Source organism: Chaetodon trifascialis, chromosome 4 (assembly GCF_039877785.1).
Source record: "Chaetodon trifascialis isolate fChaTrf1 chromosome 4, fChaTrf1.hap1, whole genome shotgun sequence".
In the NCBI taxonomy this organism is placed as follows: Eukaryota; Metazoa; Chordata; class Actinopteri; order Chaetodontiformes; family Chaetodontidae; genus Chaetodon; species Chaetodon trifascialis.
Window position 1 is genome coordinate 12397533 of NC_092059.1, and position 24638 is coordinate 12422170.

The following is a 24638-nucleotide window of genomic DNA, read 5'->3' on the forward strand; positions in this document are numbered from 1 at the left end:
TGTCGAGCTATGCTTGGCTGTTGTTTTTTTTTTTCTTTCGTCTGAGCTGCAGACACAGCAGCAGCAGCAGCAGCAGCAGCAGCAGCAGCAGCAGTAGCCTCCAATTGAAGCCATGTGTGGTGGAAAAACAGGCCTCAGTTTGTGGAGAGATTGCATGCTTGGAGTGGGAGGGAGCCTGCCGGTTACAGAGGTCACAATCCGAACACGCCAACTCCTCTTGGCCTTCTCACACGCCATGCTGACGGATGCATCTCAATAGTCAGTCAGGAATCCCTCCCAAACCTCCTCCACTCCCCTCCTTACCTTCGTCAGAATTAAATATGACCAGGTTACAGAGGTCTGAGAGCTGCAGGTTCTGCTGCATCTCTCAGCTGCTATTTTTAAATTTTTAGTTTACGACGTTTAAGGCACGACTTTCGGAATAATACAGAATAAATAAAAGCAAGATGGGAAGGACTCCTAGTGAGCTTTTGTTCTTTTAGGTGGTGTCTGAAACCACAAGAACACTGTGTTCAGGGTGTGCCACAAATAAAAAAGTGGTTGATTTAGTTGAGTCTGGTATTAGACTTTGCAAGCGTTAGCTCTAATAGCAGCACTGATAGATCCTAATGTTCTCAGGTGAACCGGATAGTCCAACACAGTCCACATCTACGTCACATGAACATGTTCTCACACACAAATATCACATGCAGTAGTACTGCATGTACAGTACTGCACGTGTAAAGCGCCTCTCCCTGTTCCTCTCACCCTGTACACCTCCCTTTATCCTCAGGTTCTTTCCCTTCTAGTCAAAATGTTATCAGCACAGCCACGGCTATTAGCTAATAGCTGAGATAGCTACTAATATCAGATTCACAGATAGCCCATGCCAGCCTTTAATGCAGCTGTGCCATTTCCCCCCATGCATTGTAATGGATTATGTTCCTGTCAGCTCAAAGGGCCGGATCATTTTTTCATTTCTCCATTGTTCCTGTCAGAGGTGAGTCAGTGCCTCTATAAAGATAGCACTCAAATGATTTAACATCAAGTACTTTTTGACATAAAACTCCCAAATCTGTTTAGTCTCGTATGTCTTATTCTGTTACATTTCTAAGAAAAGCTTGGTAATGATTGATTTTGCATGAAATTACATCCCCACCAAATTGTATTAACGCTATGCAAAATGGATTATTGTTAATGGGACATGAGAAAAAGCTCCCGCTTGATGCCTGCTCCCTTCTTCAGTCACATGCAAGGGCTGGTTTATCGAGACCGAGTGATCTAATGAGCTAAATAATGAAGCTCAGACCCAACAAGCACTGGTAACGACTTTTTAATGCTCATGGGCTTTTCAGTTACAGAAGTGTGATTGGTTGAGACAGGGGTCTCGTGTTTTATTTCTCCGATCAGTTCACTGTCCGATGTACTAAAGGTGCTTATATAATATCTCAGTGCTATTTCTTCCTGATCAGAGGGTACATTCAAAACAAGCAGGTCCTGGCGATGTGTCTCAAACCACATCTGAAGGTAAACACGTTTAGCTGTTCACAACGGAAACACACTCTGAATCAATCTCTGCGCTCCTTATGCATTCATGGCGCAGTAATTTAGGCGACTGAGATGTTTTGCAGTCCTTGTGGGTTTGCCCTGAACAGCCAGTGTGAGACATTGTACAGATATTAGTCTTAAGCTACCAACAGATGCACCAGCTCTGTTTGTGTTTGTATTCAGCTCAGCCTCTGACTGAACTCAGGAAAACTGTGTCTCTGCAGCAGACTCATTAAGCCCGAGGATAAGAGCAAATTATTCACTCAAGTTGAAACATTTGCCACTCACACGGCTCTGTCTTTGTATCAAGTTGTGCCACCAAGGGCGAATTTTCATCCATTTGTGTCTTTTCATTAACTTTAGCTGCCGTTCACTTCATGCTCTGAAGTGAACACACCATAAAGAGAGAAGTTTAAATTCAGCTGCCTTTGCACTGCTGCGCCTGAACATTCACTATTTACAAGCAGTCATTGGACAATTGAAGTCTAAGAGCAGCACACCTGCCTGGCAAAGTTACAGAAATTATCAGACGCAGCTGGGAGGAGGAGGTTTCAGTCACTTTTCCATGATCCTGAACGCTTTTAAGGGTTCACCATTCAAACCCGCTCCCTCCATGAGGCTGCATCTCTAAAACAGCCTCATATTTCAAAAGAGCTTTGCACGCTTTATAGGCTAGACAGCATGGCATCCATAAAGGCAAGGCTTTTCTAATGCAATTAGACTTGATATTGCTCTTTCTCTCTCTCACATGCACACATTCTCACATATTTATATTTCTCTCCGTCTCTTGTTTCTCCCTCTCGCTCTCAACACTTTGCCTGTGTTTTGTGAGAGCAGTGTGCCAAATCACAGCGGCACCGATGTGTGAGATGCAGGGTGACGTCAGTGCTGGACGGCTGCGTTCAGATGTGAATCTTACGCCCGCGGTCACCACCACATATATCACAACATCTCCTGCGTAAACACGCTGCCAGCTGCCAGGAGCAGGGTGAGAAACTGCTTTTCAGCAAATGGTGTGGCATTATCACCTCTGAAAGAAAGTGGAGGGAGTCATTGCAACACTAAGAAAGTCAGATATTTACAGATAATTTATGTGTAGGTAAATGTTGCCCCTTCGCATTTTTAGGTTACCAAATGCCACATGAGCTCGGTATTATTTCCACTCTCCTTCGGCCTTTCGCCCGAGCAGCAGTTCATCCGGGCTGCGTGAATGAGGTCATTTTGTTCGGCTGACAGTGCAAACATTGCACTTTCTAAATGTGGTGACTTGTTCGCACCTTCAGCCTTGTGTACAATAGTAAGTTCCATCAGGCTGTAAACTGTTCATCTGGACTCGCACGAACGGGAGACGTGACATTATTATTTCACAAACCACAAACAAATGACACTGAGAGTCAAGTTTAGTTTCCATGGACGTATGAAAATCATGTCAACCGTAACACTTATAGTGCAGAGATGGTCAGTCTTGTCCTGATCATTTTTACATTATTCTTCATTCTGCAGTGGATTATTTAACTACTGCGGAGCTGAAATAATTAGTCCATTGACAGAAAACAAATCTGCAACTATCGGTTAATGTTCCAGCATCTCCAATGTGAGGATTTGGGGCTTTTCTTTGGCAAAATAACAAATCAATTTATCGATATAATAATTAAATGAGAGACCAAAACAATTGCAGTCCTAATCCACTGAATGTGTGTTGTTTTTTTTGTTTTTTTTGAATGCCAATCTGTAATTCATGCCGCTCGCCAAAACTGTCACATCATCACACCATTCATTTAAACCTGACAGCAATGTCACCAATCATGTCCCATATCCAGCTTTCACACCCTGCAAACAAACTCTGATGCACACACCACTCCCTTTGATTCACTCACACTGTCACCTTTTTGCTCTTTGCTTTCACACTTCAACTCATGCATGCAAACGAACAACACACACACGAGCATGGGCGCGCGCACACACACAGGCAATCCCTCATTCCAGTTTCCTACAACTGTTCAGTGAAGCACGACTTTACATTCCACATCTCACAATCTAGACAAACATATTTATTCATGATTCCTGTGCAGGGAGGGGCCGACTGTTAACGCCGGTTGACAGGACAGGCATAGTTCCCTGTCTGGAAGGATTCTTCACGCCTTTGTTAGGTTGTACAACATGTACTGTGGCTCTGCACATAACAGGGGGGCTGTAGGAGACACACAGCTCCTTTATGAAATGATGCACAGATGCCATTGAGAGCCTGTCAGCGGACATTGTGATGTTTTTATGTAGGCTACTTTCAGGTGTCGACAAGTGTAGGGTTTTGACCTCTAAAGATAGGTCGGTAAGACAGGTGTAGTTCCTAAAATGCACTGATGACAGTGCTTTCAGATGGGATCTGTACTCTGCAGCGTTGATTATATACAGATCTCTTCAGTCTGTCCTTCATTCATGAATCTCATTGGAGTTGGCACACAAATTGTTCGTTAATCACTGGCGTATACTTTACTCTATAATAAGAGTAGACAAAAAAGCACCATTACACCACCGGTGGAAAAAAGAGAACAGTAGAAAGCAGCAAGGACACCAGGGACAATGCTATGGTGGTTACTTTTTTATAGCTTTTATAAGATGATGATGATGCTAAGATTGAAAGAGAGTGTAAGGAGTTAGTTCCCTCTGAGGTCAGGTGATATATTTATGCACCAGTGTCCAGAACTTCAACACTCATCATCAAAAGGGGTGTCTCCACCCGGGTGTCATGTTTCCATCACTGCCGTCAATTGTACCCTCTCCCACTGAAGACATAAGCAAGATGTTGTTGGGTGTTAGTGGATTATTTTGTTCAATGTGAGAGAAGCATATGTTAATCCTTTGGGGGAAATACATTGCATTTGCTTTCTGGTCGAGAGATGAAAAGATCGATACAGTAAGGCCACATCCAGCAGCCAGTTAGCTTCACTTAGCACAAAATCCAGCCGGGCTTGGGCATGTTTTTAGTTGCTTTTTTACATTTGCACTGCACTGCAGTTACCAGTTAACCAGAGGAGGATGTCTTTAAAAATCAAACAAACTAATTACAAGTGGCATGAGAACAACTGTTTTCAAATCTTCAAATGGATAAATACTTCCGTCTTGACTCAAAAAAAAAAAAAAAAGAGAGATCTGGATTTCTCTCTCGTGACAGCAGAACCTCAAGATGTGGCTCTCCGATCCTTTTCACTCTGAAATAAAGTGTGAGGAGATGCTGACGGTGTATGAAAAGCCATCAAAGAGAGACTGTTGAGACTCAGCCCTAACCTCCTCCTCACCGCTCAACAATCCTGTCATTATTCCTTCCCCACCAGGGTGGGCCGGGAATTTTCCCTGCAAAGCAGCATAAACAACAACAACAAAAGATAATAATACACGTTGATGTTCCAGTTTTTCAAGAAGGAAGTTGTAAAAAGAGCTTGAACTTGTTTTTTCTGCATCTCCCCTTAAGGACCCACCCAGCAACATCATGCCATCTACAAATGGAGAACAAATCAAGTAGCCCTCCCTGACCTGAAAACACTTGATGATAAAAGAGAACCATGTCCATTTGTCACAGTTTGCTTATTATTTCATAAAGACAAGACATGGATCGGCTCATGGTTTTGATATCTAGGCGCACCGGACAGTTTGCATTTCAGACAAGCAGTGCTTTCGTTTTTGCTCCTGGGTTGCTTTAAACACACTGACCAGGCAGCTGGCTCTGAATGTTCCTGCTAGACTCCACATCTGCTGCATCCTGCTGATCTGTGCAACGGAGAAGTCTGCAGTCATTCCTCACGTCTCGCAAATTTAAGATTTTTTTTGCTACAGGGATAAGTTGTATCATCTTTCATCCAACAGTTACACAAGTGGTTTGAAGTGCATCATAGATTATCATCAGATCAGTTCAAGGTCTAATGTAAAGGCTTTGTTTAGAATCTCTGATGAGTTATGTGCTCTCCATCTCTCTTTACCTCTTTCTTTCAGGTCACAGGTGCTCAACAGCTGCTTTGGGCGAAGACATGTGGAGCCCAGGAGGATGTTGGAGAAGATTCAGAGGGCATAGAAGAGCAGTGAGGTGCGGGGTGGATCCAGCTTCTGCCCTCCGCTGTGGTGGGGAGGGTTCCTGGCACCGTGATTTGATGCACAAAGAGAAACAAAAATCACATTGCCAGGGATTTCCACTCTTTCACAGCTCAGCAGGTGAACGCGTTAGATTTCCACAGTGGGATGCTTTTGTATAGTCTTGGCTGTTCTGTTTTTCAGCTGTGATCTGACACTGAATGTTGCTATGGAGTCAAAAGAATAAATATTGGAGAGGTTAGACAGATCCAGTTCTCAATGGACTTCAAGGGGTTTACTTGTGGAATCAGTCTCTGAGACAGAGCACTGCGAAAGAACATGTGTCTTCCTTGAATATTGTCTAAATGCATTTAAGGCTGCAGTTAAACGCTCAGCTGTCTGAAATTTAGACTGTCTTCACTATTCTCCCCTTTCAAATCAGCCAGGAAGTTGATGTAAATGCGTATTAGAGCCGCACGGCTTTACATGATAGAACAACCTTTTGGAGGCAGATCACGTTTCGGCTTGTGGAACTTAGATTTAAGAGGGACGCGGTTTTGATGTTGAAGGACCCTCCACCGGCAGCACGCTCTGGAACACGATACGAATGAGCCACGTTGAAGGCGAAGCAAACCTCGACATCATAAGCATTGGTAAGGCTTTGAAACCCGCCAAACTTTACCACTGAACAGTCACGTAAAGGTCTGCGTGAGGCTCTGCTCCCTCAAAAGCCAGCCACCCACTTGCTAAAGGCACAGAGCTTAGCTAATTGGTGAGCATTGATCCCTGCTATGTGTTGTTCACAGTGGCTAAGTTCAGTGCCTGAGGTGAAATAGTTGATTCGACGAAGGGGATTTGTTCCAGTGAATGGAAAGAACTTGATGATCTCAGATATGAAGAAAGGAGGAGGGAGGAGGAGAGGAGTGACGAGAGATTAGGTGGAGAGGGAAGGAGGGAGGGAGGTGGGAAGACTAAAGGTCCCATGTAGGAGCTGTGTCAGGTTCAATGTGTTAAAAAATGCAGGTTCTGATTGCGCAATACGGTTCAGACATGAGACAAGCTGTACCTTTTTTTTATTTATTGTGTTTGCCTGAAGCAACAACTGTCTTATCTTACCTTATACATCTGGCAAGAATCATCATGCATACCAAATATATATCAAAGTGCTTCAGTGAGACAGTTTGACCCAGGTTTAATATGGACTTAAAAATGCCACAGGTTGTATTGCGATTTCTAGGAATGTGATGCTAAATGTCAGACCTGCCTGGGCATGCCAAGTTCATGTCCAACTGAGATTGTTCAGGACTAGTGTGCCAGTGTTTTGGTGCCACATGGCAGCGTGGACTTATATGTTGGAGAAGAAACCTGCATACACCTAGCAGGCTATTTGAAAACCACCTCCTATACAATGATTACCTAATCATAGCTTAGCAACTAGGCATGGCAGCTCTTTCAAGCTCCACAAGCTAAAGTGGTGTTCATGGGTAAAAGAGATGCTCCCACTTTGGAGTTTGGAGATTTCTGTCTCTTTTCAGCTTCTTTAAAACCAAAAACACATGAGCAAAAGTGTAAGGAATATATTAAACTGCGCATTTATCTGCTCTGATGAAAGATACAGTTGTTAGTATGTCTGGCTAACTCGCTGACTACCATCTTCCAAAGCCAAGGAACACATCATTAAGTCTGTGGAGTTGCAGGTAATGCAAACAAATATGTCAGAGCAAAATAACAATTACCTTTGTCCTTATCACACAGATATTACAAATCACTAAAAACAAATAACTAAGCAGCATATCTGACATGTGTGAAGGGAACGCCTGACAGCCGGAGCAGCTACTTGGCTAAGCACACCTTAAACTCACCTGTTTTTACAGTGCATGTTGCATGTCATGTTAGCCCTTTTGTTAGATTTTAACAGCTTCTGTGTTAGCATGCGGATTCCGCATGGCATTGTCAGATGGGCCGATGTCTGGGCTGTGCCCTCCCGTGCCTACTGAACTGGTATCAGTGTTTTACCTGAAAACTGGCTCAGTTCAGCAGGAACAGGAGTGGAGCCCACTAACTAGCAGGATCTACAGGTACGTTCTGTGCTGCCTCATCAGCTTCCACTGATCATGCGGCAGCCCAGCCCAGATTCAACATTTGTTTTGCAGGGCTCTCACATTTAGCTGATCACACCCACCACAGAACGGTGTGTGCCGTTAGCCTCGGGTCATTGTCCTTGATGAAAATCAAACCCAAGCCCTCCAACCTGTCAGACGACGGCGCTGAACCCTGAAGCGTATGCAGCTGCAGTTAGATGTCCCTGTCCCTTTCTTGCTAAAATATGAATGTTTCATAAGCAGATTTACCATTTTTTGCTTGATAGGTAGGCCCTGGCGTCCTGAGCCGCTGTGTGAATACTGTTACATACTGATAAAGTCGATCCTGTTGTTCTGCTCAGCCTTCATGTTTATTCCAGCATTCGTCCCTTGAAAAGGCTGCAAATACATCTCTCACTCGCCTCTCTCTCTCTCTCTCTCTCTCTCTCTCTCTCTCTCTGACTTTTCTGTCTTTCTGTGCTGTCAAAGGCCAGACTGAGACTGGAGTTCATTGTCAGGTAATCCTACTGAAATGTCTGCTGTGCCTTTATAATTGATGTCACCCAGCAGTCCCCATTATCAGTGTTTGGGAATGTGTGCAATGCTGCTTCCTCCCCACTCTCCATTTAACTCAACCGTAGGAAAAGTGCCTCATCGTGAAGATTTCATACCCACGTGAAAATGGGAAGCTCATTAGGAAGCACGATGAATCTGCTTTTATCCAGCAACTCCAGCGATCTTGGTTGGTACCGCAATATTATACTTTGAATTTCTGCACATAAATTAAAAAAAAAGAAAGGTTAGAGAGTTGTTCTTTCATTGCGTCAGCGGTGTGATATTGACTTCAGGGCATTGTTTCAGCCAAGTGCCACCACTGACAAGTAAGCAGTGATTTGTGTAAGCATTTAATCTAACTGAATGTGGAAGACAACGGTGCATGAAGTGCATTATTCTAAATGTCAGTTTCTAATTACTTTCAACCATTTGAAGCATGGTTTATTTTGCTGTTACAGGTACAACCAATGTTTGATTTCATTACTAATCCAGCGATGATCATGAATGTAATAAAGTTGAATGAGCCCAATTGAAGAATTCTAGCATTTCTTTTATTCAAGATAATGTCATTCATCCATAGGAGGGAAACATGTTGCAGCAGGAAAGAACAAAGGTGGAGACAAAGCATGAAAAGGTAATTAAGGAGGCGTGACGTACCAAAAGGTTAAAAAGATAATGTGAGATTATCTCTGTGGTGCTGAGAAATGATGGGGTTGTCATGCTTTCAGTGCCAGTCAGAGTTGAAGCTTGAGGAAGTGGAAGCCATGAGGTCCGTTTGGGGGTTTGAGGAACCTGGGGGGAATTTATATTTGTCATTGGTGGATATTTCACAGGATTCTTCCAGTGTTTTTAAGAGTCAATGTATTGAGTTTTCTGCTTTTCAGCCAGTCAAATAAAGGATTCATTATTTCTCCATCAGAGTTTTTTTTTTGGAGTCACTGTCCAGTGAAAACCACGATACTCCAAATATGGTTGATTTTGATATTTTCAGCCTCCTATAATGTTGTCAGACTCACAGTGGCCAATTTAATCAACTTTTTTATTCCACACTCTCTTCTTCCTTGTCAAAACTAGATCACCCACAACAGAACTGGACTGCTGACAGGGCAGTAAGGGATTCAGGTGGGTTATACATGCAGTGGCTCCTGTAGGCCTGAGCCTCTAGCTTCAGCAATGATGAGGAGTGAGCAACAGAGGAGCAGTATACTCATTTCTTTCTAACTGGCAGTCTTAAGGCCCAGCCGAGGCTGACTCAAGTGACATGTAAATAAATCAATCCAGTCCCCTGTGAATGATTAAACTTTCATTTATGGGATGAGAAAATTATTCCACTCAGGCTAAATAAACCATTGAAAAACCCATTGGATTGTTTGAAAAAGGCTGAAAACAGGACATTTTAACTTGATACTGACTCACGATTTCACAGGACGGTGACCCTCATGTTGGGAAATACATTTTTAAACACAAATAATCAAAAAAAATGAGGCTATTTATGCAATGCTATCTGGTCAAAATGCTCTAGGGGATGAGGGACTTGGACTGAGTCATCTCAGGCGACAGGGGTTTGCATATTGTCAGTGCTGTAGCGGATGATTTCCAGTAAACACAAAAGGTGAAAAGTTCAACTTTCTATTTGACTTTTCTTTTTGCACTTGCTACACCCAGAGACAGGCAGCGTGTTTCATACATCGAAATCAAAAGCATGACAATACACTCTACACTACGCATTCTCGAGTTCTCAGTAAAAATGGACACACACATCCACAACAGGAGAGGCGGGTACCCAGACCAAAGCCTCCAGCCAGCTCTCCTTTAGTCTCCATAGCAATATCAATATCCCTTTTATCTTCAGGCCTCAAAGGCCGACCAGATTTCATGATGTGGCTGCTTTATTGAGGCTGATCTGCTTTGGTTGCCCCCTCCACCATTCAATCAGCGTCCGTGCGGTTCTGGCCCATGGCTGTGAGCTTGGCTGCGTAATTTGGTTTAGAGCTGAGCGGGAACATCTGTTCTACAAAGCTTCAGCTCCTCGGGCCTCATGGAAAAAAAACCAACACTGGACCTCCAAACCTGAAAGTGACAACCTCGAGTCCAAACCCTCTCAAGAGTAATCTCAGGACTGAGAGAAGAAGAATGACAGGCCTTTGAAATGCAGGGTTCATGGTGCATGTGAGATTCATAGCTGGACTGACAATGATTAAGAATATTCTTTATTGATTTCATATGTACAGTAGGAGGTTTCAAGCTTCGAGACAAAGTGTTTCATTCAGTCTGGTGACTCACACGGAATAGATTTATTATATGAATACAGAGTATCTACAGTTGTGACAATAATATTTTCAGTGTTTCAGTGTTATTAGTATTATTTAGTCAGAGACATGGGATCGCAGCCATAACAAATGCGCATCATTTTTGTGGCTGTGTCCAAATCCACATCAAGCTGAGATTTATGAAATGCTGCCTGGAGCCAGTTTACAAAAACACTGGATTGTATTTGTTTTCAACAATTGGTGATACATAAACACAAACCTTCAAGTCACATCATTTAAAGGAGTGGTTCGACATTTTGAGAAACATGCTCATTTGCTTTCTTGCCAAAGTCAGGTGAGAAAAAAGTTAGCACTTTCATATCTATTCAATCGAACCAAACCATTAGCTTAGCTTAGCACAAAGACTGGAAACAAAGGGAGTCAGCTAGCGTGGCTTTGCCCAGAGATTAGTAAAGTTTATTTAATTACATGTTACATCTTGTTTGTTTAATCCGTTCAGTGGAAAAACGGTTATGTTTTTCCAAGGAGCTACATGCACCTGAAGTCTCATCTTTACCGTGACGTTGCCAGGAAAGGAGGCGGTGGTTTACAACTTATTCTGTAACTGAGCTTGCTGTTGCGGGCGGGCAAACAAAACCTGAACTTCTGCACTGGGGATCCATTCCTAATCTTCAACACAATAATAAGTAAATAAAGACAAAACTATGAATTTTGGTCACGCTAGCAGCAGGGCTCTGTGGATGGCAAAGACAGTCTGTTGGTCCACACTGAAATATCTCACTATTGGATGACCTCGCAGAGACACTGTGACCATGCAGTTGAGTCCCCTGCAGAGCCCCTCGTTAAGAAACCCTGCATCTCCACTTTGGGAACCCTTGGAAACTGAAGCCGAATCATCACCCTTGGAACATCTTTCACAACACAATTAGTTAAGTGGTCATGGTGCTCAGCCAAAGCACAGCAAGAAAGAGAGAGGGGATTAAGAGAAGAGAGAAAACATGCTCACATATATTCCCAAGGTTGAGAGCAAAGTCACTGCAGATGGCTGACATCCAGCCCTCAAGAGAAAACTTTTGTTGTCTTTGGTAATTGTCTTCCACACTCACAATGAAAGGGGAATGAAAAAGCACTTTTTTTGTGCTTGTGGCGATTTTTCATTGTGTCGGAACATGTTATTCATTTATTTTATTTTTAAAAGAAAACAGTTCAAAACAGAACTTGTGTTGACAGTGTGTCGGCCTCCATCATTTCGCATCTCATAACTTCTGCCCTGTTCTCTTTTGTATCCGCTGTCTTGCTATCTAGAATCTGATAAAGAGGAAACAGCTGCACCCAGAGATGGTGTAGATTCTAAGAGCCCTTCCTCCTCCACATGTACCCACACTGGCATCAGAGTAAATCTTTCCAGAACAGACTCCTCTGTGTACCTCTGAGCTATTCTTCCGTTAAGATACAGAGGAAAAAATGCAGAACGAAGACGACGTGGCAGTGCATGCCCCTTTAATTAAGAAAAAACTGAGCAGAATTCGTCTTGCCCTATTCTCTCATCCGTCCTCATTCCTCTTAAGCTCTTCTCTTCCTACTGTGTATCTTCAGTTTCTTATGCACAACTATGGAGATGTGCATAACTTGAACATGAATAAAAAGCACAGAAATCTTAAATCAGATTCAGCAGAGAAGAAGAGAGTGTCATTCCCCAGTGTCCTCAGACAAGATTTCTCGGCCAGGTGCAGTCGACAGAAACAGACGCACAAAGAAGAAAAAGGGCTTGTGCAAATGTTTGATTTGTTTGTGAGGACATGCAGCGAGTACGCCCTTCCAGTCCTTTTGTTCTCCTTGTTGCAAAAACTCGATGTCAGCTGCCCAAAGGAGTGGCACACACATTGATTGATTGGGTATAATTGTAACCACAAAACTGGATATTTGCACAGACATTATTGATGTCTGGGATGGGAGGCGGTAAGGTAGCCAAATGAGCTGGATATGTTGTTTTTTTCTCAGGGAGTGAGTCCACTGGGTTAAATGAGGAGAAAGTTTCCTGCCAATTTATGAAACTGTCCTGTGTGTCGATGAGAAAGACCAGATAACGGCGGCCTCACCCAACGGACACCTGGCGGTTACTGTCTGCTTCATATCACTGTGGGAACACATGTACTGAAGATGCATGCGTATTTCCATGCACAGCACATGCACACATAGGTACATACAGTACATTGACCCCTGCTTAGGTATACACACCTAAACACCTGCACTGTGCACACAAGTTTGCTTAAACACACTCAAACAAGGCTCTACTGTGTATTCTCTGTGCTAAATCAGCTGCTGTGCTCCAAATTGTGATAAATGAATGATCATGGAAAATACAAGGTGTCCAGGATTTAAATAAAATGTATTTTCTTTACATTTAATCCATTGTTGTACAGTCATTTTGCAGAAAGTTGCAATGTTTAGATTACATTAGATTAGATTCAACTTTATTGTCATCGCCAGAGTGCAACACAGAGACAACGAAATGCGGTTTAGCATCTAACGAGAAGTGCAGACCGTCATTATATCCAAAAATCTAAATACATTTAAGTAACACAAGTGGCACGAAGTATAAACAGTATAAACAGTATGAGGGAGGTGCAGGTAGTGCAAGTCATTTCTATGAAACCATAAAAACATGTGCAACACAGTTGTCATTTAACAGTTGTAGGACTTGATATATGTCAGTCCTTATTTTCCAGCTACCTATACATTCTACTGCAAATGTTTTCATGTAAACAATAAAACCTTCCCTCTGAAAAGTTCCTTTGTATTTCTGTGAGCTATTGGTCCAGAAGAAAACAGAACAAGACACAAGGTCTCTCTTTTTCCATTCCATGTGACCTGCATGCGTGACAACATGTCAGGGAGAGAGGAATGATAATGTGTCGTCTAACGTGTGAGTCAAGACATTCCTGTAATCTCAGACATTTACTGTGGGAGTGTTTTTTCTTTACCTCAGCCCATATGTTTTCTGGCAGTGTGTGTCTGCGCTCTGGTTTCCGATTGATGTGGTGTCACTCACAGTTGCAGTACTTATCTGCTGTGTTCATACCTTCTCTTTGGCTGCTGTCTGGAATGACGAGACAAACAGTGTCCTTGCATTTCTGGCTTGTGGACGCATGCTGTTACTGCAAGGTTTTCTCATAAAATTTTCTCATGGTTCGTGATCACTCTTTCCACAGTGACTTATTAGGCATACAAACAATACTGGAAACATTTGTTTCCGAACAAAATACCTGAGTTGTTCTTCATCAGAAAACGCATGTGTAGTTGATTTCACAGTGAACAAGCCAGGCTCTTAACCAGTAGACTTTTCTTTAAGCAAAACTGTGCAGAGTCCATAATTTAATGCATTCTTTAATCTGAGCTGGGGTGAAACTCATGATCATGTGGTCAGTTCTTTCATTTTTATGAATGCATCGTCAGGTTGTAAATCCCCAAACAAACTCTGTAGACTCTTTCAAGAGGTGACGCAAGGGAAATTTGCGATGAGAGGCTGGGAGAATTTGTCTTTGGGTGGTTTACCGTCCTGCATAGCTGCTTGGGATCTATCTTGCTCAGTAGCAGTAGTTCACTCATGTTGTTAGTAGCATTGTGTGGGACAGTGTAATAGAAGCACAGCTGAAGTAAAGGTGGTTTAAATGATTTCTGGGGCTCAGAGATGGTGAAAAAGGGCCCTGACTATCTCGCAAATTCAAAAAAATTTGTGATGTCAAAGCCAGTTGTGTCTCGTGTCACATCTGGCAACCACTCTAAAGCGTTCAAACCAACACACACACTTGAGAAGCGTGTGTGTATTGAAACCAGGGCATGTGCATGTGGCTACATTGTATGTAATATAATATATGAGGGGAAAAGTGAGTACATGGCTGCATCACGGATAAGTAGACTGTGCAGCAGGAGTGGTTTAAGAGAAGTTACTATTGACATTCTGGTCTGTATTTTTTCCACAAAGAAACTGGGTCACTTTATAACTGCTGTAAAAACACAGTGACATCCGCCCTGCAAGAGCTGTGAAAAAAGCTGCAAACCACACCTTCAAGCATTCACGGGTTGTGTTTGTTACTCAGAAGAGGATGTAGTGTCCCTTTAGTAATGTGTAAGAAACTGACAGAGTTTTACTTTAAGACGTTCAAAAAATGAACTCACATTATCAACGGAATGGAAAGAAGAACAGTTCTGATGTTACTTCAAAGGCGGCCATGTGTTGTGTTGCAGAGATATCTATTCAAGTTAGCATGCTAAACAGCTAGCTTGTCCTGTCTCTTACTTTGCAACTCAAGAGGCCATTGTTAGCTTTTTTAGTCTGCTAAACTCAAAATAAATTCACAAAATGTCAAGACAACAAATAACCGTACATATATTGTCCTTGTTTAACAGAAAAATGCAACCGTACACCTTCAATTCTAGTTTCTCTCTTTAACCAATTACCAACTGTCTTGTCAATTCATCATAAAATACCAATTCAGTAAAACTCGACAGAAACAAAACAAAGCTAACTTTGTTTGATCAAAATAAACCCTTAATTCACCAAATCAGATACGACTGATGACCGACCTTCCTCTTGTTCCTCTCCAGCTTCACACCTCTCCTTTCGCAGCCTGGAGTCAGAATCCTGGATGGAGCTGCTGTTAATGAGCTACACCCATAGACAGCAAAGAGTACACTGAGCAGCGGTTAGTGGTTACTCTGGTTGAAAGTCAGTTCTTAGATATTGCACCTTTAAATGAACTGCTGTGTCTGTCAGTAATGCCGAGAGGAGTCTATTGTAAAGCTGCCAGTCCTGTTTGCTAGCAATTAAGCAAGTAAAGTCTGATTGATTCAAAAATCATATTAAAAATTGTTCCCTGGATATAAAAAGGTGTAATTTCCCTTTAATCAGCAAAAAAATGACTACAGTTATTACTTATTATGACGATTAGGGCTTTCAGAGTTTTTTGTTTTCCATTTCATTAATTTTATTTTCATTTATTCGTTCTTAAGGACAACAAACTTAAATCAACCTTTGTGTAAATGTGCAGATGTGAGCCAGCTGGCTCATTTTCAACTGCAGTCCTTTGCCCAGATGTTTTGCTCTAACACTCAGTTTTTGTGCAGCACACGTGCCATCGAGTTGTCGATGATGGAAACATATCGCACTCCACCGTGGAGCTTCTCTGTGCCTCACCCGCTGCCCTCCCCTCTCCTCAGACAGTACATCATTAGCTGTCTGCTGAACACCTGGAGGCAAAGCCAGCGAGGTAATTATTGAGGGCATAGCCACGTCTGCACACAACCATCATTAACCCATCGTACCTCATTTAGAGCAGCGAAAAGGCCTTGTTGTTGTAAGGGGAAAAGGAGAGAGAGGATTGGTGGAGTGGATTGGTGATCGGCCCCTGACATGTCAAATATGATACAACAAATGTCTCTGAGCCTAGAGCTAATAAAGCCTGGAATTTGCCGTTGCTTTTTCATCAGGCACCGGACCTGGAGCTGCGCCAAGGCCTGGGATGAGGGAGGATTATCCCCTACTCTTAGCCGTAAAGGTGCAGGAATTCATGAGAGGGGAACTCACACACACACACACACACACACACACACACACACACACACACACACACACACACACACACACAACCAGCAATGACTTGTTTGCTTCCCCAGCCACTAAAAACAGGAAAAGATTTTGAGGAGAGCCGGCCCCATAAATCCTTACTTTTGAGAAACCTCATAAACGACTGCAGAGACCGGATTTGGAGTATGTGTGTTTATGGGGCATATTTGTCCATGAGAGTGTGGGCATGCATCTACAGAATGTCTGCGTGGGCCTGCTGATTATGCATTTACATTTGCAGGGAAGCATATATTTATATGTGCTCAAGTTGCTCCATTGTCATATGCGCATAATAAATAATAGATACGTCTGAGTGTCTGTATATGCTTTCCTGCTGTTACGGTACAGCACAATCACCGCAGCCACTGCGTGGGCGGCTTTCAGGTGAAAGGGTGAAAGAGAAGTTCTTCCTTTCTCACCTCAACGCCTCATTTCCTTCTTCCAGTCATCAGTGACGGGCCCGTGCAGCTCACACACGTCACGAGCAGGAATGCCTGCGTGGCAGGCTGACAGGATGGCGGAACATCTCAAACGTCATTATGAATAAACATGTGAATTGTTTTTAAAGTTAGGATGGCTTTTGGTAACTTTTTTAGTTGTTGATATCTTTGCATCTGGGACAAACCACTGAAAATTACACTAAACTAGCTAGAACAGTTGTAAATAAGCAGTCATTAGAAAATGGACAGAAAGCCTCAGTATAATGTTTCCTTATGAAAAAAAAATCCTTTATGAGAAAATGCACTTCCTGGGGAGACTAATGGAACAGTGGCTAACTTGAAGAGAAAATGGGCCTTCAGCAGCGCAGTCTGCAGGGACGCTTTAGGACAATATTCAGCAAAGTCTGGCAGAGAAAAGAAGGATTAAGGACATTTTCACCATCTTGCCATTTTGCTTAATCTCTTTTATCATCAGCATGGGTTTGTAAACATGACTCACTCACTCACTCACACACACACACACACACACACACACACACACACACACACACACACACACACACACACACACACACACACACACACACACACACACACACACTCTCTCTCTCTCTCTCTCACACACACACACATACACACACACACACACACACACACACACTCTCTCTCTCTCTCTCTCACACACACACACACACACACACACACACACACACACACACACACACACACACACACACTCTCTCTCTCTCTCTCTCTCTCTCACACACACACACACACACACACACACACACACACACACACACACACACAGTCAGTGATTTCTGTAATTACAGCGTGATGCATCACGTTTTACACATAACACATACAGAAAACATGTCGGGTTTACATTTGTCACGTGTGTAAAAACAGACATATGCGACAAAATATATTTTTCTTTAACATGCTCTGGACTAGTTTCCAGAGATCTTAAAGGGCCTAAAAGCATATTTTTTTAATCAGCGACTCTGAGCCATTTGGTGCCTCACGTATGTACTATTTTCAGCACAAGTCCAGATATTTTCCATGTGAGATTTCTGTTTTTCTGTTTTAGCCTGTGGTCTTCTCACTGGTTGGAAGTGGGTGGGGCTTAGCTGGAAAAAGGTGATGACATAGACCTCTGAGCACCAATCAGCATTTAGCAACATTTGAATCAGAATCGAATGGCAGTTGGTTGTTTGCTGATGTCTCCAGGCCACTGTCAGTCATATCTGAGCACACTGCACCGCCCTGCAACAAAGTAGCTGAGGGTGTTACAAACCTTAAAACTGGGTATTTTTTCTTGCTGATTCATTGCTCATTAATATTTAGTGCTATCGAGAGTAACAGGGCTTTGTGGATGTACATGATCATTCCTTTAAGACTGATGTGAGAACCAGGCTGGTGCCCAAGTGTGAAAATAGATACTTCAGAAAGTAAAGCAGACACACTAAACTGAAAGTGTGAACTTTCAAATCTTCAACCTTTAAATAGAACACGGCATTGACTTTTCACAGCCAGCAACACTGCACCTACTTCTACTGATCTGTTGCAGTGACTATTAAATGGCAAATTAGAGTGAAACTACACTTTGCATACTCTGCCTTTGTGGAATGCCAGACTGCTTGTTTCTGTTTTGTGACAATATTAGACAGTCTCACATCAAGACAAAACCAGTTGCTCCAGTATGCAGCTGCAGAGGTGCAGTACCAAAGACTGTTTAACTTACAGGTGCATACTATCTGCTGGAGCTTATGTATCTACCCCTGCCAGACTGTCAAAATGAATTTATCAATTAGCCCTGGCTGCGTGTGCCCTTGGGGCTGCAGTCCCAGCCCTCACCTTCTCTGCACTGAACTTCAATCAGTCATTGTGTCAGAAAAGCGGGGAGGGGAGAGCAGCTTGGAAAAGACCTTTTGAGGAGTCTGTTCAATTTAACAAAGAAGACGAGCCTTTAAAAGCAGAGTTAAGAATATTTTCTCTCACAAGCAATGAGTGTTTTGCAAAGCCTGCATTAGTCTGATGGGGGAACAAACATCTTGTTTTGGACAGAGATTAAAATATGATTAAGTTAATGTGGTGAAATATGTCAAATTTAGATATAATAAACTTCAAAATCTATTAAGTATTTGTGTTTAGGTTTCTGTGGTGCGTGTTTTCAGTTTGGGAAAAACTACAGCACTTTGAATTGTCTGATCCATCTGCAGGAGCCAGTCAAGGCTTTGATGATGTGTCTCCCTCCAGAGGAAAGCAAAGGTAGTAGAGGTACTTACAGAACAACACACACTCATACATAGAGCAAAATAAACTTTATTTATATTTTCATCTGTTGTACATATACAGTAAAACATCAGTCTTACTCAAACATGTTACAGTACAATTTAATACACATATATACATATGTAAACAATCTGCCTTAACATACACAAAACATTATTTTTATTTTGACTGTAGTTGACTTGAAGTAGGCTACAGTGCAACAACAGTTCAATCCAGCAACTGTGTAAAATGCATTGAGGAAAAAGAATGCCTGGTAATGCAAGAAAAGAAAAAAAAACAACTTGTGTATAATATTTTTGCAAACTTCAGGATAAATTCATATCTCAGCAGGTTATCTGACAGTGTGCAATCATTAGCGCAAGTACCTGCCGGCAAAGCATTGAACATTCAAACCAAAACTTGGAGGAAACGGTTAGATTTGTATCAGTGCACACAGGTCTGTTTGCTTGGGAGGGGAGCAGATTGTGGTTTAACCACTTGAACTTGACAGGCAGCTGGTGGTGGAGCTCAGCCTATATTTTTTGGGTGTCCTGCGAGGCTTGCTAGGGGTTGATGGTGGGGAGGCAACGCTCAGATTTCTGACCTTGCTAAAACTGTTCCTCAGACTGTCCCTCCTGCTCTCGGAGGTGCTGCTGGTCTCCTTGGATGTGAATGTGTCTGGGTGACAGAAGCCAGACCTCAGGCAGCAGCAGCAAAGCAGCTCAGCAATAGCCTTCCTCATCTCACTGCTGCCCAGGGCGTAGATAATGGGGTTCAGGCCGGAGTTGAGGACTGCCAGGGAGATGCAAAAGTCGGCGCTGAACAGCAGTGCACACTGGCGGGAGACACAGAAGAAATCCACCAGTAGCAGCAGGAACAGTGGCCCCCAGCAAAGCATAAAGACCCCAACAATGGTGATGACAGTTTTTAGCAGAGCCAAGGAGCGCTTGCGACTGCGCTGGGGGCCCAGCTGTGTGCTCCTGTGTACGTGGCAGTAGATGGCACCATAGAGCACACCAATAGCCAGGAGGATGACAAAGAAGATGATGAGCGAGAAGAAGATGTAGGTCTTGGAGTAGAGGGGAAGGAGGGTGGAGCATCCATCCAGGCTGCACACACAGTTCCAGCCCAGCAATGGGAGGAAGCCAATCACCAGTGCAAAACCCCAGCAGAGTGCCACCAAGGAAAAGATCCTACAGTAACTCTTCCTGGCTGACTTCTGGGGCAGTGGCTTCATCATGGCGGTGTAACGCTCCACGGCAATCAGCAACAGACTGAATATGGATGCTGCCAGGGCCACAAACAGCATCCCTTCCCTGAAGAGCCACAGAGCAGGGGTGAGGCGAAACGTTTGGCTGCCAGACAAGCAGATGTTGACCACGTAGGCAGCGCCAGTGAGAAGGTCACTGAGAGTGATGTTGGCAATGCACACGTAAACCCAACGCCGGCTGTGGCGGATGCGGGAGATGACGGCCACCAGCACCAGGAGGTTCTCCAGGATGATGAAAATACTGAAGGAGAGGAAGACAACCACGGAGGCACTGATGTGGTTCTGGGTGTTTGAGATGGTTCTGTTCTGCAGGCGGCCCGTGTGGTTGTAATGCCGCAGGATCACATGGTTGATCCCAGTGGCCGCAGTGGTGACGTCTGATAGGGTGGTGTTGCTGGCGTTACTGGGTAAGTGGTACATGTCGGGGCACGAGGAGGGGGAAGTGAGGGAGGAGAAGACATCCATAGTGACGGCTGGGCAGGGACAGATCAAGGCCGTGGGTGGGAAAAGGCTGAACTGAGCTGGTACGAGCTGCACTGGAATTAGTGTGGAACTCCTGTGATCAAACAGGCTATCGTCACACTCTAACCACTGGAGCTCTGCCTGCACACAGCACACACCTTAGAAGACAAAAGAAGAAGGAATAAGATGAAATAAAATCAGGTTATACCGACGCATACAATTATACAGACAGATACAAGGGCACCAAAAGGAGATTCCAACTAATATACATTTTTTATGGTGGGTTGCCCACTCGAGCACGGGCTGAACATGCAAAATCCTCACTGAAAGACCCTGCCCCTGCCAGGAATCGAACCCTGAACCTTCTAGCTGTGCTAATGACTGATCCACCGTGCTGCTGAAACATGAAGTCCCCTTGCTGTTATAACTGTACTGTGTGCTTTCTCATCATGGTGCTTCAGTCAATTTAAAAGGCATCATTTAAATGTCTCCCTCGTGTTCCTCAACGCTCCACCTAGCTGTGGTTAACACAGGATGAGTAAGCAGCTGCAGAGGGCATTTAAATCACCACATGAAGGAAATATGCGCATTGTTTATTACAAGAATGCTGGAAAATTCTGTCATAAAATCTCTTGTAATAATGCTGGCTGAATTAGCACACTATAATGAAAATATATGCAAAATGGGCAAAAAATGCATTTATGTGTTTTTTTTTCTTTTTTTCCCCAAAACTCAGACAGTGACATCAATCAAAATTGATTAATCAAAAATGACATCAGAAGTAGAAAGCTTTTTTCCAAGGTGCATGTCATTTTAAATATGCATATCATTTTAAATGGAATCTTAAGCAAAAAATACAGTAGAATAGAGTTTTTCCACATCAAGCACTACATGCTGCACCAAGAGTTAAGTTCAAATTACTTAAAATGAAAATATTTTACATTGCATTCAAATGCTAGCCTGTTATATGCTGATAAAATCCATTAGAGGTAATTACCACCGCTGTAGACTGAAGTGAATGCTGTACAGAGGAGACTACTTACTCTGGCTGCTGGGGGTGATGTTGAGTTTGTGAGAAGATACAGATTTTTGCAGTACGTTTATGATTGGGGAAGTAAGCCAAATAAGGTTAGGCAGTCACACCCAAACACACACACACACACACACACACACACACACACGCTCACACTTGATATGCAACAGAGAGATTGCAGTCACTTTTGTTCCATCACCTTGTAAACAGCCAAAGCAACTGTGAGAATTTCACAGTTGCCTATAACGGAAAAATTTCACAGTTGAAGAAGTCAAAATTGTTTGATGGGTATCTTCTGATCATTTCACAATCAATTTTATTCTAAGTGATATTTAACAATTTTCACCCTCTTTTGTGGTGCGCATGTTTACTTGGGAAATTGCACTGATTTTTTTACTACAACAGCACATCCAATCCTGTTGCTCAAGACGGGCTGTGATAACTTATACGGGAAAGGGTCTTTCAAAACACGTGCCACACTAAGCCAGTTGTAAATGTTTTGTAAAGTAAATGACTCAATGTTTTTAAGGACATGTGGCAAGAATGTCACTTACACTTACAAGACCCTGGCACAGAGATGTTATTACAAAAGCCTAATCATCATCTAATTCATTTTTCTCAATATGTCTCAGAAAGTGCAAGAGAAAAACAGGAACTCCCAATCAGATGGAAATGTGCCCCTCCCTGCAGATAGAAGGTTTCATACATCTCATCGCACAGCTGTGGTTGTTGGTTTGGGTAGACAGGCCACCGTCACACTGTTCACTTTATGCTGTTATTGTCACCATGTAAGGCACAATTGACAGACCTCTAACCATGCACCAGCAGACCCTAACCACATGCCATAAGACAGGCAGTGGCATTGAGACCATGACCACTTTCAAGTCAACCATAAATCATAATATATACTGAGACCCAGCATATGAGGCATCTTGCAAACACCAAGAAAGTGATGCCAGACCCCAAAATCAAGAAACCACTTTTCAAATATGAGTAAAACCAGAACTCGTGGCTGCACACATTTGCCCTTCAGACTTTTCAAAGAGCTATGATTATATATTTCAAGCTCTCAACAAAGTAGGCTCTAATTGTATCAGCGCACTATAATTATCGTTTATCAAATACTTCAAAAACATGCTAAAAAAGGTCAAATGAAACCTTTGAGAAAATATGACTATAATCATGCCAGTCTCTTAATGTTTCTCTAAGAAAACATTGTTTTTCATGCTCATAGAAAATATGAATCCAGTAAAAAGAAAAATTGCAAGTGGGTCTTATCTGTCATCTTCTATCTGTCCTTTAAAATAGGTTTGCATGGTTTTACTCAGCAGTTTTCCAGTTTGCCTTGCTTCTCCATTTAAGAGCACATGTAAAGACAGAGAGAGTGTATATCTCTGAGAGACTTGACCTACATTGTGTGTAGCACATGTGTAGTAATGAAGCATGAAATTCATGGGCCTCCCCCATGAAATCAAAGGAGCTAATTTCTAAAACAACTTCTCTTTTTCAGTCTTGAGATGCTAAAGGAGCTGTGCTGTATAATAAACATTTTGACATAAGAGAGCTGCTCCTCTATTTAAATCTAATGATAGCGTGACATGCCTGCACGTGTAAATAAAATGAGGAAAAAGAAAAACACACAACAAGTTATTGCAAAGGTGCTAACAACACCCACGACAACAGTTGAAAACGCCCTTACCCTGAAAATATAACTTCAAACAGCACTGTAACCACAGAGTGCGTATTCGAAACCACAACTCGCTCTTTTTTTCTTTCTTCTGTGTGTGTCTTAACAGATAAGCACAACAAGCCCTGTAGACCTGTACTGTAGAGGCTGTAAACAAGATTGTGCTTGTGCCCTCACATCGGTCCATATTCCAATATTTTTGTTCATCTAATGATATCCACCAAACTATTCTCACTTTATGTATTTGTTTATGCTGCTTAGCGTTACAGGGAGCGGAAGCCTATCCCAGTATGCACTGGGTTGGAGAGCATGCAGACAAGTTTCTAATTCACCTGCACTGCATGTCTTTGGACTGTGGGAGGAAACCTATACCAACATGCACACTCTACACAGAGAAGCCCCAGCTTACTGGGTGGGATCTGAACCGTCAACCGTGAAAATGCATGAATATAGAGGGATGTAGAAGTTTAAAAAGCTTAATGGACAGTGGATTGTGTGTAATCTAATAAAACTGAGTGTTAGTTACTCATTTTTATTTATAATAACATATCTGATAAGTCAATGTGTTCTTGCCTAAGTAAAGAATTAGACATTATGTACATCATATATCATATACAAACACACACACTCCCTGTTCTTGTTCAATGATTTCAAGCTTTCCCTGTTTTTAACATTGGAATACTAAGAACTGTGAGTGTCGTAGGCCTAATAGCTGCAGGAAATGTGCGCACATGCACACATGTAGAAGTCTCACAGTTTGCAGGGGTGAGTAACAGACAAGCCCAGAGTTTTCTCAGTGTCAGCTTTTAGTAAGTGACTTCATCTTTAGGCACTTCCATGTTTATCTCTACGTTCAGTTTGTCAGTTGCTGCTTAGCTTCCAGCACATGTAGGACCTGACCTGAAAGAAAGCTGCAGTAAAATAGGCTTGATGAAGAAGAAGAAGAAGAATTGGAGGGACAATCCCCTTTATTAGTCACACAACAACTACATACATGCATCACACGCCATGCAGATTTTGGTGAAATTTGTCCTCTGCCTTTATCCCATCCTGGTCACCTTCCTCCACAGCAGACCAGGAGCGGTGGGCTGCCATCCGACCGGCGCCTGGGGACCCAATCTCTTTCGTCACCACTGGTCAGGTGGTGATCTTCTTGCATGTTTTTATTGGGGGTATTTTAAGGAGGATACCCCAGGTGAACACGGGGAGAACATGTAAACTCCACACAGAAAGGCCCCTTTCCTCAAACAGCAGGCACCGAAGGCATGGTGGAGGACACGCCCCCCGCGCCCACAGCGAGATTCGAACCCGGGACCTTCTAGCATAGTTGAATAGTTGATTTTTTTGCCAT

At 42.8% G+C, this 24638-nt stretch overlaps 1 protein-coding gene across 1 annotated transcript; it reads right to left on the reverse strand.

The window, feature by feature from the left end:
• Positions 1 to 19038: 19038 nt before the first annotated feature.
• On the reverse strand, positions 19039 to 21639 carry s1pr4 (sphingosine-1-phosphate receptor 4). Its single transcript, XM_070961169.1, has 2 exons — positions 21611 to 21639; positions 19039 to 20725 (listed from the first exon to the last, which is right to left on the reverse strand). Exon 2 carries the CDS (start codon positions 20568 to 20570, stop codon positions 19326 to 19328), a length of 1245 nt encoding a protein of 414 aa, XP_070817270.1. The 5' UTR covers positions 20571 to 20725; positions 21611 to 21639; the 3' UTR covers positions 19039 to 19325.
• Positions 21640 to 24638: the final 2999 nt, after the last annotated feature.